Source organism: Lactuca serriola, chromosome 9, assembly GCF_051521515.1.
Source record: "Lactuca serriola cultivar US96UC23 chromosome 9, Lser_US96UC23_V15, whole genome shotgun sequence".
In the NCBI taxonomy this organism is placed as follows: domain Eukaryota; kingdom Viridiplantae; phylum Streptophyta; class Magnoliopsida; order Asterales; family Asteraceae; genus Lactuca; species Lactuca serriola.
In genome coordinates, this window is record NC_136416.1 from 157,180,174 (window position 1) to 157,198,971 (window position 18,798).

General features: G+C 32.7%; 1 protein-coding gene across 1 annotated transcript; it reads left to right on the forward strand.

Annotated features, from left to right (window-relative positions):
- The first annotated feature begins 3,107 nt into the window (after nt 1-3,107).
- On the forward strand, nt 3,108-17,385 carry LOC145074773 (uncharacterized). The gene is made up of 22 exons (XM_079021101.1): nt 3,108-4,075; nt 4,451-5,101; nt 5,485-5,869; nt 5,942-6,771; nt 6,850-6,925; nt 7,301-7,425; nt 7,587-7,679; nt 7,752-7,844; nt 7,924-7,979; nt 8,222-8,714; nt 8,969-9,623; nt 10,378-10,422; nt 10,547-12,694; nt 12,767-12,853; nt 13,055-13,246; nt 13,340-13,423; nt 13,676-15,050; nt 15,135-15,283; nt 15,409-15,503; nt 15,621-15,688; nt 16,061-16,320; nt 17,205-17,385. Exons 1-4 carry the CDS (start codon nt 3,200-3,202, stop codon nt 6,133-6,135), a joined length of 2,106 nt encoding a protein of 701 aa, XP_078877227.1. The 5' UTR covers nt 3,108-3,199; the 3' UTR covers nt 6,136-6,771; nt 6,850-6,925; nt 7,301-7,425; nt 7,587-7,679; nt 7,752-7,844; nt 7,924-7,979; nt 8,222-8,714; nt 8,969-9,623; nt 10,378-10,422; nt 10,547-12,694; nt 12,767-12,853; nt 13,055-13,246; nt 13,340-13,423; nt 13,676-15,050; nt 15,135-15,283; nt 15,409-15,503; nt 15,621-15,688; nt 16,061-16,320; nt 17,205-17,385.
- The last annotated feature ends 1,413 nt before the right edge of the window (nt 17,386-18,798 follow it).

Sequence of the window (18,798 nt, forward strand, 5' to 3'; positions counted from 1 at the left end):
CATTAGTTTGATTTTTTTTATATTTTTGTAAAAAAAAAAAGAATTTCTAAGTATGTACCAAACACAGGTATATATCTAAAATACCATATCATATATGGTTTTCATTTCTCATTTTGGTAACATACCTGTAGTAGTTTTCAAGGTAGAAACTTTGGTTATACATGCATGGTTCCCCTTTTTATCTACACACTGTGTTTAGAGCCTTCATCACGTTGTTTTCTCATTGAAATTCATAGGAGGGGATAATGATAATGATATGCTTATTTGTATTTTTGTATTTTGAAGTTTTAAAATCACCGATTTTGAAGTGTTTGTCAATGGGCATGGTATTTATTGTGGAAAGGAGTTTTTGTAACACGTGAAACCTTTTGATCTAATTTATCTTTGTGCCAATGATCTGTGGTATGGTGTCATGATGATTAATTGTTGAAAGATGAGTGTTATTTTGCAGAGTTGAAAAAAGAAGAGATCATCTCCAAGCTCCTATTACAAGATACTGTTGGTGGATGTTATGAGTTGTTGTTACTTGCTGGGAAATGAAATGTGCATGGAAAGCAATGCCATGCTCCTAAGTCCTAACAAAGGTGTCAATGCAGCTTAAACCGTGTTAATGAGCAAGATGAATCAGAATGTGATTCTGATAAGAATGTTGAATTGTAATAGAAGATAGGATCTGAAAAATGGATGAAACATATGGATTCAAAGAGGAATTTCTTTCTTTCTATTATTACTGATAAACGAAGAGAAGAGCAACAAGGAGAAATCAAAAGATTAGGTAAGGTAATCTGACGATTGCCCTCTTGCCCAAGCAATATTGCCATGGTCCCAAAAACATGCACACCCCCCATTTATTTATACTCTTCACATGCAACAAATACTTCCTCCTATCCTAGCCCTCCACATGTCCCTTTTCTTTTCTTTTGTTGGTACACAATCCATGGTTTAGGCCAGTAGTTAATTTAGTAGTCTGCTTTCTTTCCATTCCATGAAGAGAAAGTTGGTATAGGAATCCTTCAATAATATTAAAAGATCATAAATCCAGTGGTACTTTACTGGATTTTTTTGAGCAAGGACACATTCTCATGGGGATTTTGATGTGTGTACAAATATTGAGACGATTTGGAGTAATAGCAATGCACTTTACTCTTTTTTTACAAATATAGGGGCATCATTATACTTTATTTTTTTACCCTATATTATGAGTAAAGTACATTGCTATTCTCTGCAACTTATAGTACTACCTGTATTTTCCTTCCTACCATTGGCATGACCAAGATTATAGTAATCTGCATAGGAAACAAAAATATTTGAAAAGTCACCTGGACAAGTTGGAGCAGTTGAAGAAAATTCGTACCACATTTCCCCATATCAATGTTCTGATGATGAAGATGAAGATGGAGATGAACTACCCACCAAGAGATTTATTCCATCATGGGCCAGGTTTTACTTTTGTCATCATCTTTATTCTTTGTTTTTTTATTTCTATTTTTTAATTTTGGGTTCATTTTCTACAGAAAAACGGCTGTAGCCATGGTTCTGCCATTGAAGCAGGAGCTTGACCCTGAAACAGTATTTCCAACATGAAGCTTTTGCAGTATGGACGAAGGTAACTAATAACTTTTTCTTTGTTGATCGGGTTGGGGTGGGGCTAATAATGTAACTTTTTAAATATAAAGTTGTTTGATTTGATGTTTTAATAATCATTGGTTATGTGCTTTTGCAGCTCTCCTGCCTCCGGGGCTACAACCACATTATGTTGTTGATGTCAGCTGCTAACTAACAAAAGGTATGACTTTCTTTTTCACACTTTAGTCAAATGTTTGAGTGAAATGCAAATTCGGTCCTTGTGATTAGTGATTTCTTTTGGTTCAGGTCTAAAAAGGAATATTTTTTTTTTTACTTTCATTTTGGTTTCATTCACACCGTGAGTTTAAGTCCGTTAAACCTTTTAAAATGACCATTTTCCCCTTGTTATTTAGCTTTTTGCTAATAATAATAATAATAATTAATGGAAAACACAAGATGGAGGACATGATGGTCATTTTAACAAGAGTCAACACACTTTAAGGTTCAATTTTACATGAAAAAGTCATTAACATTTCATATAGATTTTAGCTCAACATTTTGATTCTTCCCACTTCATACCGACCATTTTTACCCCTTTTAAGTTGTAAGAACCCTAAACCACACATAATTTTTAGTGTTTTAATACCATTAAACTAAGGTTAACTTATCGCTTAAAGGAACATTTCCTGCTCATGATTAGAGTTTAAGTATAATTTTTCCTTGAGAGTTGGGATTAACCTTAATATGATTAAAACCAAGATAATTACTTCTCAATAAATTCAAAGCATAACAATAACTAAGGGTATTTAAAATTACAATAGAAATCAATAAATTCCTCCAATTCGTCTACGGGTTTTGTGCCATGATGAATTCGGTTTGTAATCTGTTTCGCAATCACATATTTCCATTTTTCTTTCCACTTACCAACCTCTTTTTGGTATAGACACTTCAACGATTTTGTTTTCGTCATATGGACTTTCCTTCGTCCTCTAAAATATACAATATCATATGATACATATATAAATTATGTCTTTAAATTTTCCATCTCGACCACATGTTGTAATTTTTATTTTTGGACTATCTGTTGTTTGTGTTATAGTTGCGTATAGTTTATTTATATTTAATACATAAAATATATGTTTTTGTAAATATTTCATATGAACTGTCCGTTTCCCGCTTTGGTTTACCATATCTAAAAACCGAAACCAAATTATAATTTTCGGTTTTTGAAAATGAAGCCCAAACTGTTGGTTTATTTATTTATTTACTTTTCTTTCTTGGGTTTTGGGTTGGATGTTGCTTAATAATAACTAGGGACAAAATTAGATCAAAATAAATAATTTATTTACTAATACTGATGTTATTCTTTTGTTAGAAAAAGATTGTTTTTTTCTTTTTAATTTTTTTATATGAAAAAATTAAGAAATACGTATGGTTTTTATGAAAGAAAAATAAAAAATGGTTCCAAACTCTAAAATAATGACGGTGTGTCGGTGTCATCCTATTTAAAAGCCATTCTCCCTTTTATTTCATTTCACCTTTTACTTTTTACAGCATACAACGAATTCCAAACCGCGCTTATTTTTTTTACAGCAAACGACGAAATCCACGAAAACGAAAACTTCATCGATCGATGATGGCAGGAAAACTCAGGGTTTTCTTGTTCCTTCTCGCAGTCGCACTTTCACTGACTTCACACTCATCATCCCACAACTTTACTCTCGACGACGACCCGATTGATTCTGATGTTTTGGGGGCGATATTAGTATCGCGAATTTTCTTGATTTTTTCTTACCTTTTTGTTTTTTTCTTTGAACAGGGAGTTGCAGACTTACTTCATGGATCGATGATGGCAGGAAAATTCATAGTTTTCTTGTTCCTCGCACTTGCACCGACTTCACACTTACAATTCCACAACTTTAGCGTCGACGTTACTGTTGATTCTGGTGTTCTTGGGGCGATATTAGTATTGCCAATTTTCTTGATTTTTTCTTACCTTTTTGTTTTTTTCTTTGAACAGGGAGTTGAAGACTTACTTCATGGATCGATGATGGCAGGAAAATTCATAGTTTTCTTGTTCCTCGCACTTGCACCGACTTCACACTTACAATTCCACAACTTTAGCGTCGACGTTACTGTTGATTCTGGTGTTCTTGGGGCGATATTAGTATTGCCAATTTTCTTGATTTTTTCTTACCTTTTTGTTTTTTTCTTTGAACAGGGAGTTGAAGACTTACTTTATGGATCGATAATGGCAGGAAAATTCATAATTTTCTTGTTCCTTCTCACAGTCGCACTTGCACCGACTTCACACTCATCATTCGACAACTTTAGTGTCGACGTTACTATTGATTCTGGTGTTCTTGGGGCGATATTAGTATTGCGAATTTTCTTGATTTTTTCTTACTTTTTTGTTTTTTTCTTTGAACAGGGAGTTGAAGATTTGTATGACGAGGAGGATTATTCTTTACCAACAACACATCAGCAAATTGCTGTGCTCTCTAGCGAGGTAAACAAGCCATTAGTTTCCTCTGCATCTCAAGTTAGAAGGGGCTCAAAGGCCCAAAAGATGTTATATCCATTCCTTTTAGTTTTTTTCAACAAACACTTTAGCATGCAATGCATTCAGATGTTACTTGAAATTGGACAGAATATATATATGTAATGTAATATGCTTTTTTATTTCTGATTAGGGTAACATACTTGCAAAACCAACACAAAACATTCCATTTTCACACTTCCCTGATCTTAATACATGTATTACTTTCTGAATTGTTCATAACAAGAACTGGGGAGGTTTAGCAAGAAAAAAAACAGTTTTATTCAATAAAAATTAGGGAAATCTACATTATTCATGCCATATCTGTCTTGTCTTTTCTGATAGGTTGATATTCAGGATGAAAATGCTGGTGGTGATTTTACAAGTGTCTCCCTTACTTCAAGTTCATGTTTATCCAAACAAGGAGACAAGGATTTTGCTACGTGGCCACATAGGAATGTTGAAGACCACATAGGAATCGACTGCAAATCTGCTAGAGGTTCAAGTCAACAAACTAGTGGGTCCTTAGAACTGGGCATCTCTGCTTCTTACAATCCAAAAGTTGGATCAGATGCAGTCTTTGAAGTAAATTCTGTAAAGAAGTTGGATCCTAGGGAATCAGATGCTTTAGCCTTAAACCAATCTTCTGAGTGCTGTATTCTTGTTAAACCTAAGCAACTGAAGTTTGATGAAATGGATGGATGCAATTCAAATAAAGGTAGTAGTCTGCTTTCCAGGATTAGAGAACTGTTGGGCAATCCCTCAATGGATATGGATTCTGCTTCATTAAAAGATGATAAATCCAGTGAGCAGCAGTTGAAGTCTGCAATGATACGTTCTCATGAGGATTTTGATGCGTGTACAAGTACAGAGACAATGAATATCGATTTGGACTTGGATCTGAATCCATTGGTGGAGGAGAGTTTGCTTCCCAAGAACAGAATGGTGAACCCTAAGGTTTCCCTGCATGATGCTGCTGCTGCTGTTTACTGTGAGGTAAGTGTCACTTCTCATTAAATCCATTCCCTTTAGTTTTGTTTTTTTTTTCTTCAACAAACAGTTTAGCATGCATTGAGGTTTCTCATCATAATACAAACCCTGTTTGCAATTGCATTCCAACCATCAAGAATGTAACTGGAAACCCATTCCAATGAGATGTTACTTGAAATTGGACAGAATATATGTATATAACCCATTTCTAAATATCAGTGTAAGATATACCAAATATTGATGGATATATTCCTTTACATATCCAATACCAGGAGTAAATAATATGGTTTTCTTTTCTGATTATGTCAAGTGAAGTTGTAATAGCATTTCCCTTCTTTTATTTAACATTTTTCTCCTGAATTTTCTTATGCATTATTTATTCTACACAGGCAGCATTTACTGAAGTGGAAAGTGCGGCTTCTGAATCTGATCAAACAAGCAATGGTGATGTTGAAGACTTTTATTATGAGGATATGGATATTTCAACCAGCACTGATTATGAGGATATGGATATTTCAACCAGCATTGATTATGAGGATATGGATATTTCAACTAGCACTGATTATGATTCGGTGACCATAGCGGATTATTCTTATCCAACACAGCAGCAAACTGACGATTCGCTTCCTCCCTTTAATACTTGGCAAACAAAGCATTTTTGTTCATCTCCTGTTGATTTGGGAAATCTCTGGGACAGGTCAACATCGACTACAGAGAATCCGTTAACATCATTTCTTCCACATCCACAAAAACAAGCAGCTGCAGTTTGGCCAGGTAGTTAAATTTTTTCTCTATTCCAAAGTTTGAATTACCAAAAAATGACATTGTTTGTTTTTGTCTTTGAAGGTAGGAGAGGAGACATTAAAGTGAAGGCGTTAGTGGCAGCTAAGGCTGCAAAAATACGCCAAGAAAAACAGGAGAATGAGAGGAACTGGAAGAAAGAAGCATTTCGGATGGAGATAGCGAGGCGCAAAAAAAGAAAAAAGCAGAAAGAAGGGAAGGAAAAAAAAAGCAGGAGGAAATGGTTCCTAGAGGCCTGAACATCCACAAAAAGAAAACCATGTAGTAAGTTATTCCATTAGCACTTAAGCTTTGTTCTTTTTTCATTAAGTCAAAAAAAAAAAAATATGGTCATGAATTTATAGTTTAGTCATTTCTTAGTTGAAAGTTAACAACAAATGAACATGTGAATGCAGATGGTCAATTTTGGATTTTTTTTTTTTTTTTTTTTTTTTAATTTGTGATGAAATGGCTTGGCCTCCTTTGCAGCAAGTTGGCAGATGGTTATATAATTTGGCTATAAGGTCCTTGAAAGTAGTTTATTAGGAAAAACATTTGATCCTAGACTTTGTAGAACATACAACAATAGAAAACTAGGATTTTGTATACTCATGCTCCAATGAAGCAGAATGTCACAGCAATTCGGCTCAATGGAATATTAGTTGTTTGATAATAGATGCTGCTGCATTGCATGCATGTCGTTCAGAGTTTAATAAAGAGGTAAATGTAGAAATTTCATCTATTAAATTACTGTGTTTTAGTTCCTTAAACTTAAATACCAAGTAATCGTCGTCGAGGGAATTGAATTGAGGTAAAGGAAGGATGACAAGAATTCTGCTCCAGTCCTGTTGAAGATGTTACATACATACATCCACAAAAACAAAACCACATACATAGTAAGTAAGTTATTCCTTCCAGTAGCAGTTAAGTTTTCTTCTTTTTGCATATGAATTTGTAAATTTCTGTGATTACAGTATTAGCAGAAAAGAGTGGGGGATTTTGAGCAACAGTTAAATAATCATATTCTGTTGTTACTTGTTACTCCTAAAGGTACAATTCAGACTCCAGTTGTACTTTACGCATAATTCTTCATTTCTGTTAGAAAAAGGGTCTTTATCATCTTTTTTATATATATTGAAAGAATTGACAATGACATGTAGCAACAATTCTTATGCATCCATTGTATGTGAACAAAAGAGTCTATTAAATGAAGATAAGAGCATTAACTTTTTTCTTAATTGTTGTTTCTTTTCTACTTAATGAGAACATGGAATAATAAACTACATGGATATTTCTATTTTAACTCAATGCAAAAAGAATGACTTAATAAACACATGTAATGTAATGTGTATACATTTACGCTAATCCTCAATCATCTGTCCCAGATTTAGGAATGATTATTTTGTTTTATATGGCATTGTCTAGTAGGACTCTTCCAACTAACAAGCCAAGCCAAGCCAAGCCAAGCCAGTTGTTGACTATCAAACGACTGACTGTGTTGAAGTTGAAGAGAACAGGGACATTTGGCATATATAATGAAGCAAGTATTAGTATGTATCTATTTTCCTCCGAGCATTTTCTTTGGTTGAAAGATAGATACTAAATGATGATTACATTTACATACATACATACATACATACATACATGATGTTGTTAGCATATGCATTTAAATATCTTACTCTTGCCTGTTGGTTGGTTATATTGGTCATAGTTATGTTGGAAGCTCAAAGCTCAAAGCTCATCTCATGAGTTGACCATGAGTCAAAATTAAGTATGGATTACCTTACCTACCTGTTATGAAAAGGTATCATTTAATGCTCCTAGACAATATTCTGTTCTGGCTTTCCAACTAACATAATCTAAATGAATATTGTAGGTATGTTATAAAAAGTAAATTAATGGGAACAGCTTGCTTATCCATCTTTTGTACAAGCCAATTTCGATCTCTAACATGGAATGTGGAAGGAAGGTATCATTAAATACTCCTACTTTATTCCTGACTCGTACTTTATTTGTTTACCTATAATAACAATATACTTATGTTGTAGGTTTGTCATAGTACAATGCTGCCTATAATGATGTTTTATCATCTCATTCTCATCTGGTATGTATAATACCAACATACCTTACTCTTTTTACCAGGCATCACATATACTACTTACCTTCTTTATCTATAATAGCAACATTTTTTTACCTGAAACTATTCTATAAGTTTCAAGTTTTATGTTTGAGTAACCAACATTGCCAATATTGGTATTTGGTAGTGAGAATAAAGTATGTTGCTTGCTGTTCCCTGCAGTTAATACTATTTACTTTTTTTTTTTTTTTTTTTTTTTTTAATTACAGAGGACCCCAACCGGATTAAGCAACCTCCGGGCCCGTTTGTCCACCTGGCTGATCACTCCTCCCGTATGGACACTAGGCCATGAAAGCTGCATAAAAAAAGGTCACGTGTCATTTCTTATCATCTGTATGTTATATGCTGCTGCTTTGATAATATGAAAAGGGTTAGGCTAGGCTTAAATTGTTAAAATATGTTTCTTAGTCGGTAGGAAAAAAGATTACCATTTTGCCCTTGCAAGTTTCAAACTAACTGGCATTGAGAGTTTTGTTTTTTTTTACAATCACTTCTAATTACCATTATGCCCTTGCAAGTTTCAGCTGCCAAGAAAACTAAATGGCACCGAGTTTTTTGTTTTCCTTCAATATTTAGCTTGCAGTTAATTTTTTTCTATATAATTTTGATTTTTTGTTGCAGTAGCAGTGTACAAACATGGAAGAAGAAGAAGAAGAGGTCTAGGGTTGGATTCAAATGAAAAATTGTGTTTCTTATGCCCTTGTAAGTATGATTATGATTTCTTCAGTTGATTAGTTTTATTGTGATGTTAAAGTATGGATTTGAATTATGAAAAGTTGTGCATGAGAAAGCAAAATTGCAGGTAATAATGTACTTTATTTAGTTAAAAGTCGTCTTGCTTATTATTTGTCTCTTTTAAATTCTTCTGTTGGTTGGTTATTCCTAGCAGCTGGGTATGTTTAATAATTTTTAAACCGACTCACTCAGAAACATTTGATTTGATTTCATTGTTTCAGGACATACATAGAGTTATCGAAGGAGATAAATGAATGAATCTTTCAAGAAATCATCTCAAAAGTACCTTCCAGAATCTAATCTAGATAAGTGTCCATGTCCTAGCAACTAAGTTGGGTATGGTATGTTTAATAATTTTTAAAATTTTAACATTTGATTTTGTTGTTTCAGGACATACATAGAGATATCAAAGGAGATAAATGAATGAATCTTTCAAGGAGTTATCTCTCAAGTTTTGACAAAACTATCTTCCAGAATCTAATCTAGATAAGTGTCCATGTCCTAGAAACTAAGTTGGGTATGGTATATTTAATAATTTTTAAAAATTTAATTTGACTCAGAAACATTTGATTTCGTTGTTTCAGGACATACATAGAGTTATCAAAGGAGATAAATGAATGAATCTTTCAAGGAATTATCTCTAAACAACAGATTCAAGCGAGACCTATACCCTGTAGCTTTATGATAATTTCTCTATCGAATGGAAATAAAAGAGAATGAAGTTGCTTATTGTGGCAGGAGCGGTATCTTTTTTTTTTTGAATTCCGAGGAAGGGAAAGGAGGGAAGAAATGGGTTGAAAAAAACGTGAATCTGAATTTGAGATTTAATTTCCCTGATTTTGTATCGCCTCATCGACTGGCCTGTTGTGGCCATTGGTAATTTTCTCTTCTCACTATCCTCTGTGGATTGCCCTCCCTACTTTTCATCTTAAAAGTTTAATACGATTTTCCAGATATATGTTTCCCCCCTTTTGCTACATACATGCTAGGATCGATTGAGAGAAATATGAATTGATTATTCATTAAGAATGTTTGTAAGTGTTCATTTAGGATACCCTCTGTTTCTATGAATAGAAGGTTCCACTTAAAATGATAGGAAATGGGTATTGCTGGGCCCAAATACCATTTAAGCAAGAATTTTATAGGTTTTGTCTAGAAGGCCCAGTAAAGGGCAAAACAGGAAATTCACCTAGGTGGGCTAGGATTATACTCCCTCTGTCCCAAAATTTTTGTCCACTAGATATACACTTTTACCATATTACCCCTAACATTTAATAAAGTAAACTTGAATAATTACAAACACACATTTCCCATTGGTTTTAGAAAAGGGCAAGAGGGTCATTTTACTCAAAAAGACAAAAGTAATGATTGCTTTTCTTAATCTATGTGTTTTTTTGTCCATGGACAATAATTTTGGGACGGAGGAAGTAATAAATAGAGAGAAAGGATGTCTAGAGAAATTGGTAGTGTAATCTTAAGCTTTCGGTTTAGAGAGAGGGAGATTCCCTGGGGAATCTTTTAGATTGTGTTAATCGTGTAATCAATTAGTCAATTTCATCATCTTCTTTCTTTTCAATCTTTCAGAGGTTTGATCCTATTTCATCAAACCCTAATTTCTGTTCTTCATCAGACATGCATAGAGTTATCGAAGGAGATAAATGAATGAATCTTTCAAGTAATTATCTCTCAAGTTTTGATCCAGAATCTAATCTAGATAAGTGTCCATGTCCTAGCAACTAAGTTGGGTATGGTATATTTAATAATTTTTTAAATTTTAACATTTGATTTTGTTGTTTCAGGACATAAGTAGAGATATCAAAGGAGATAAATCATAAATGAATGAATCTTTCAAGGAGTTATATCTCAAGTTTTGACAAAACTACCTTCCAGGATCTAATCTAGATAAGTGTCCATGTCCTAGCAAAAATAGCAACTAATAATTTTGTTAAATTTTAATCTGATGCTTAAATTGTTATTTGAATGTAGGTATTGTTGTTCCATTAATAGAATAGATGTCTGCCTTCCCCTTCCACATGAATTCAACGGTGAGTTCCTAATTTCAGTCAGTTTGTAATACACATTCTACTAACAGAGTGTTTCAATCATTCAGTAAATAGTCTCTCTCAATTCAGTTCTACCCTAGCCTATATCACACAATGCAGTCTGTTCTAATAAATAAAAATCCTTTTGCCACTTGTCAACTTCTTAGGTGTTTTGACAAATGTCATTTTCTCATATTTTTCAATTTTTTCCTTCTACCTTCTAAAATTGATGTGTAAATTTTTTTTTTTTAAACAAATATGATTCTCTGTGGTGTGTAATATGGGCTTTATTTGAGTTCCTACATATCAGCAACCAATTGAATCTATAACTTGTTTTCTCAAATCAATTGCCTTATTTTCCTCAGACCATTGTTGCATTCCAAATTCACATCCCATAAAACATACTTTCTGTATCCATTTTACTCTCACAACATTTTTTCTTCAATTTAGTAAACAGGAGAATTGCTTTCATATTGACTCTCCGGTAAATCATCAAATTGTCTCCTCAATTTGAATTTGAATTTTTAATGAAGTAAATTGATAGAGTTCCCATATATAGGCTCTATTTTCGAGTCGTTAATCTCTGTTGATACGTGAGATCCCAATTTTTGTGGAACAAAATGAATTCCATATTGAAATCACTCTATAAATTCGATTACTGTTCTGGCTATTATTCACACCTTGGTTTTCTTCTTCAATTCATTCGTCATCCAGGTTTCTTCTTTAATCTGATGTTCTTAATTTTTATTAATTGTATTCGATTTTTTATTATCATGAATGTGTGCTGTATTTGATTGCCTTCTTAACCTTGCATTTGATGTTGCACTCTATGTGTTTGATAAAATGCCCATGAGATATTTGTTCTTATCAAATACTATTACACACTATTGTCTGTAATTTTGTGCTACTTACCGCGTGTGTGTGTGTGTTTGTGATTCCTAGCTTTCCTGCATTTTGTTTGGGTTAAATCATAAACTTTGGTTAGCTTACTCATCCGGGAAGAAAAGAAAGATCAACTATTTCATAATAAAAAGTAGTTGATATCTGGGATCTTGTATCTATATCAGCATGTTAAGATTTGACTGTACCATTTGGTGTATTTTTGAGCAAACCATGGGTTTTCACTCTCATTTAGTTTCTTTATGTTATAGTAAAATGGAAGTATAATGTTATATGGTAAGAAAAGTGATTATGCTAATATTAACATGTTGTTTGTTTGTGTGATAGGTGATAGCTTGAACTTATCTTTGGTAGGTATTATATGTCAACTGAACCAAATGTAGTGAAGGAATGTGCTGTATTTTTTTTTTTAGTCTTAAAGGAATTTTCAGCCCTTTTTCGTTTTTGTTATTTGTTAGTTGACATCACTTCTAAATAGAAAGGTACTTTCAACGATAATCTTTAGTCCAAATATCAAATTGAGGAAATGACTTTTAATTTCCTTTTATGTGATTTTAGGTCAAAAAGTTCATTTACTCTTTGCTACTTAGAGATAGATCATTTGCACTTATTGGATTCAGTTTTATACTACAACCGAAAATTTTGATTTTTGACTTTAGAAATACCAAGTTTCTGGACATAACAGCTTATGTGCATGGCTATAAGTAGTATAATTTAAAAAAAAAATAAACCCTTTTCTTTAGGAGGGCATGGGTTAAGTGTTGTTCCACCACAAAAGTTGATCTTAATTTCAAGAAACACTATTGAAGATCTACCTGTTGAACTTTCTTCATGTTCTTCCCTCCTCACCCACTTTTTAATCCAAATATGAAAAGTATCAGTGGTAATTAACTATTGAAGGATTATTGTTCTTGCAGACTTTGATTTTGATTTTGATCAAGGAACAAGTGCAATCTTGAAGTCACTTCAACATCTAGTGTGTGTGTGTGTACTCCACTTAGACAGGTAAATTAGACTTTTTAAAGTGAATAATATTGGTCATTTTTCGTATGTTATCTCATTCTCCTTCATTTGTAGATTCCATCAGATGGGTTTGAAGCTCTACTAAATGGTGTCTGTGTCTGTGGTTACACCACACCACACCACACCAATATTGCATTGCAGGTTTGGAAAGAACACTGTTCCTATTCATTTTACTACTTTTCCATCCAAATCTAAATCTTGACCTTACCGATGAAGTAGATTAAAAACAAAACTGCAAAAAATGGCTCATGTCCTAGCAATAGATAACAACTGGGTGTGGTATGTTTAATAATTTTTTAAAATATTAATGCGACTCAAAAACATTTGATTACATTGTTTCAGGACATACATAGAGTGGTTATCAAAGGAGATAAATGAATCAATCTTTCAAAAAATCATCCGACAAAACTACCTTCCGAATCCACCATATCTAATGAATCAAGTTCAAACCCTATCCCACCAACCCAAACCAGAGAGTATCAAAATTTACAGCCATCATTCAAACGCTATAATGATGTTTTATCATCTCTTCTGGTATGTATAATACCAACATACCTTACTCTTTTTACCAAGCATCACATATACTACTTACCTTCTTTATCTATAATAGCAACATTTTTGTTGCAGTAGCAATGTACAAACTTGGAAGAAGAAGGAGGAGGAGGGGAGGTCTGGCGTTGGATTCAAATGAAAAATTGTGTTTCTTATGCAGTAAGTACGATTATTCCTTGAGTTTTATTGTGATGTTAAAGTATGGATTTGAATTATGAAAAGTTGTGCATGAGAAAGCAAAATTGCAGGTAATAATGTACTTTATTTAGTTAAAAGTCGTCTTGCTTATTATTTGTCTCTTTTAAATTCTTCTGTTGGTTGGTTATTCCTAGCAACTGGGTATGTTTAATAATTTTTTTAAATTTTAATCTGACTCACTCAGAAACATTTGATTTGATTTCATTGTTTCAGGACATACATAGAGTTATCAAAGGAGATAAATGAATGAATCTTTCAAGAAATCATCTCAAGTTTTGAGAAAACTATTTTCCAGAATCTAATCTAGATAAGTGTCCATGTTCATGTCGTAGCAACTAAGTTGGGTATAGTATATTTAATAATTTTTAAAAATTTAATATGACTCTTTAACATTTGATTTTGTTGTTTCAGGACATACATAGAGATATCAAAGGAGATAAATGAATGAATCTTTCAAGGAATTATCTCTCAAGTTTTTGACAAAACTACCTTCCAGAATCTAATCTAGATAAGTGTCCATGTCCATGTCCTAGCAAAAATAGCAATTGGGTGTGGTATGTTTAATAATTTTTAAAATTTTAATCTGATGCTTAAATTGTTATTTGAATGTAGGTACTGTTTGTGGGAAAAGTAATTCTGACTTGGTCCCGTGTTGATCTTGTCGATAGGAATAAGTGGCTTAGTTGCCACCACTTTAGGAGCACACTTTTGTTGCAGTTTAGCTTTGCAGCTTTGTTTTGTCCTCTATTCAAGTATTGTAGCTTTCCTTTGTTTAGGTGTATTCAGAAATAAAAGAAACCTCTGTTACTTACTCTGTTTGGGTGTAAACTTTCTTTGATCCAGACAAAGGCGTAGGCCTGAACCAACACTTGGTATCAGAGCTTTCTAGTTTATGCCCAAATACATTAGATACGATAACATGACAGATTCTCACAAAAGATAACGGTGGAGTATCGTTCCAGTGCCCACTGCTGACTTGTACCACATGGGCAATCAAGATGGAGGCTATGTGGAATTGGTTCATGCTGATCTATGTGGGGGGGTCCTATATCCCCCCAAACCTTAGCAGGAAATCAATATTTCCTTCTCATGGTAGATAGATGACTACAGCAGGTTCATGTGATGTGGGTATCGATGATCAGAACTAAGAGTAGAAAGTGAAGGGAAATTCAAATTAAAGATGTTGCGCACAGATCGAGGAGGTGAATTCAATTCACGTCTAATGAATTCATTGAGTTTTGCAATCAGGAAGGAATTAAGAGGCAGTTGACAGCACCCTACTCCCCACAACACAACGGGGTGGTAGAACACCATGCAATGCCTTATTAAAGAAAAAAACAATCAAACAACTCCTAAAATTTAACTAGTACAAAACACTTCAATTTTTCCCTAGTCTATATCACAATGCAATGCCTTATTAAAGAAAAAAAAAACAAATCAAACAACTATAAACCATCTACCTTTCTATTTCAGAAAAACTCCTAAAATTTAACTGGTACAAAACAATTTAGCAAAATCTACAGGTAACCAATGCTTTGTTTTTGATTGATGCTCAAAATTTCCGCTCCTGCGTCAAACATGACAAAAAGTAACATCTTTTTGTCTTTACATTTCTGTTAACTTTTTTTTTTTTTTTTTATAAAATTATATGTTGCTTTTTTACATTTTATAGGGAGTTACTATTATTTGTAGAGATGGAAGGAGTGTTTGTGTTTGAGAGTAAAAAGAGGAAGGAAGCTGCACATTACACATTCATGGGATTTTATTGGTCTTGGAGAAGAAGAAACCAAACCAGCGGAATTTTCCACAGAGGAGGAGCAAGTTAAGTTGATTGATGTCATTTCTGATTTTGTAACTAACTAACTAACTCTGTTTTTGGTTTTTGAAATGATCAACATCTTTTATTTATTTTGTAATTAAGATTTAGATGTTGGATTTTATGATAGGAATCCCCAAGTTTTAGCCATGCCCCCTGTGCCACCGGAATCGGAATCGGAATATGCCAATCTGGGGAAGCATTCAATGCCACAAATTGCAACAGGTTTTCTTCAATCAATTCCAAATGGGATTGCTTTAGCTTTTAAGTGGATAATCCAATCCCTAAATGAATGTTTTTTTCGAAATTCATTTGATTTATTTCTAATTAAAAATGATGCAGAAAGTGGAACATCTAAGAGCAAGGAAAAAGTTATTGCTATGGCCTCCTGTTTATCGCTTGCTTCAAAGGTTATATTTTCTTACTTCTTTCATCCAACATATAGATTATTATTAAAGAATCTGAATGATTTTGTAAAAAATACTATAATTTAAAAAAAATAAACCCTTTTCTTTAGGAGGGCATGGGTTAAGTGTTGTTCCACCACAAAAGTTGATCTTAATTTCAAGAAACACAATTGAAGATCTACCTGTTGAACTTTCTTCATGTGCTTCCCTCCTCGCCCACTTTTTAATCCAAATATGAAAAGTATCAGTGGCATTAATATTATTAAAGGATTATTGTTCTTGCAGACTTTGATTTTGATTTTATCAAGGAACAAGATTAAAATTTTAAAATTTTAATTTGACTCAGAAACATTTGATTTCATTTCATTGTTTCAGGACATACATAATAGAGTTATCAAAGGGAGATAAAAGAATCAATCTGTCAAGAAATGATCTCAAGTTTTGACAAAACTACCTTCCAGAATCTAATCTAGATAAGTGTCCATGTCCTTATCCACTAAGTTGGGTATGGTATGTTCAATAATTTTAAAGATTTTAATCTGACTCTTTAACATTTGATTTGATTTCATTGTTAATTGAATGTAGGTATTGTTCCACTAATAGAGGTCTGCCTTCCCCTTCCACCTGAATCATCGGTGAGTTGAGTTCCCAATTTACATGTGCGATGCGCCAGCCATTTATAATATACAGACCATTTGCTATTTTTATATATTTTTTTTCAAGGCATGGTTTTTGGGTTAAAAGATATGTTTTTTTCAACCTCCTGAAAATGTACCATTTTGTTTAGGGTGATCATAATAACCAGAAAATCCGAACCAAAACAATTTTAATTGTTACAACCGAAAGTTTTGTTTTGCTTTTTGTTAATTAATATGTAGCTGTTCGGTTACGGTTTTATTAGGAATCCGAAACCATCTTTTAAACAATTTTAATTGTTACAACCGAAACCATCTTCAAAGTTTCAAGAGTTTTTTTTTTAACTTTTCATATGATTCACAGTTTCAAGAGTTTTTTAAACTTTTCATATAATTCACAATCAGTATTTGCCACTTTTCCTTATTCATTGAATGAGAAGAAATCAGAAGGAATTATTCAAGAATATTTACTCTTTAATTTAAGATTGGGTGCAAATGGTTGCTTCAGTCTTATTCGATTTTGCATTTATTCTAAACTTTTATGTTATTTTTCAAAGTTATCAACTATGTAGAATTTTCATATTGTTGGAAAGCACCTGTTTCATTCATAGCAACATACTTGGTAAAATTAATCTGCAAATCAACTTCTAAGAGGCTATTGATCAGAAAACACAAAAACTGAAAAAAAAAAAAAAAAAACTTGTCACCTAAATTTTAAAATCTTAAAAACTTTTTTTTTTCTCACAATATACAATCACTCATTCCAGTTCAATCCACTCGTGCACAATATCACACCCAATTGATTATGAAATCCACACACATACACTCATATACTTGCACCACATTGATTTCACCTTTAAGTGTTATGTTTTCATCTTTAGCAGGGGATTATCTCTCTGTTCTTGCATGACTCAATCAACTCCAGAACTTGCCCAAACACCACAAGCCTTAGTGTCAACCATGGTGTCTATAAAATAAAGAAATAAATGTTACATGTTTATATATGTATGCCCGCTTTCATACCTTGACTGTGCTTCTAAAGAATTGACTTCCATTTTTATTTTATATTGTAGTCTCCATGCTATCAAATTCTTTTCTAACATCAATCACTGCAATGGTAAGGTAGAATTAATGACTATTGGTTGCATTTGTTTCATTCCTAAAGCTTGATACATCGTCATTACCAACAGTACAAAAGGATGGCTTGTAATTAAATCTTGATAAATATCATAACCCTAGAAATATTAAATCAAACAAATTTTCAACTAATCCTAATAAGATTTAGTTCATATAAATGGTTAGGAAACCCAAATATATTCATAAATATGTCAGGGTTTCATTTAATGGTTTTACATATTCTCCTATCCTAACCAATAACTCATCTACAGCTCAATATATATATATATATATATATATATATATATATATATATATATATATATATATATATATATATATATATATATATATATATATATATATATAGAGAGAGAGAGAGAGAGAGAGAGAGAGAGACCTGATTTCATCATTTATGTACATACTTTTTTTTTTCTTGCACTTATCACTAATCTTAAATAACAAAATAAATAATAATAATGTACCTTTTAAATTATATTCAAGGCTTTAATTTCAACAACCTGAAACAACAAAAAAGGAATGGTGAATAGAATATACCACTATTAGAAACATTATTAATGATAGCAAGTTGTAAGTATCAGGATATACATCCCCATGGTAATTTGTTGGGATCCCAGTCATGTCATAATGGACAGTGGGTAAAAATAGAATTGGCTCTGTGTAATATCATCACCTGCAAATCAAAACATTAACTTCAATTGATTCCATAATAAAAAACAAACAAATAGTAAAAAGTACAAAACTTAAACGAGTATAAAGGGGATAGGAGGAATCTAAGAAAGGAGAAGTGGTTGGGTACAACGGCTTCTGATTGAGGGTGGTGAGTGATGGTGGTGGTGTAGAGGAGAAGGAGATACAAATGCGGTGACTTTTTGGGGAATAAACCCTATAAATGAAACTCCTACATCAAAATATCACAAAAATCAAAATCATGTCGTTGTTATCAACATAAACATCACCAAAAATCCAAAATCAAAATAATAAAGGAAGCAACAAATAAATAAAGAAACTGATGTCTAGAGAGGAAATGTATCTACCTAAAATCAAAATATTGCAACCTCTAAGTTAAGGATCTACATGCTATCGGAAGTCAGATAACCTGAATATTTAAATTTGAATAGTCAATCCTAACTTAAGTTTGTTTTTATCCGGTAATCACACAAATACACCCAAATCTGTTATCAAGTACATAGAAACACACTTAACCTCAAATAGCTTCAAACACACAATCAACAAAAACCTTATAATTTTGTATTTCACTTGATCTGTCCATAACATCATTGTTTCTTTGTTTCTTTTTAAAATTTCTTCATTCTAAAGGCCGTCGACGATATGCAATGG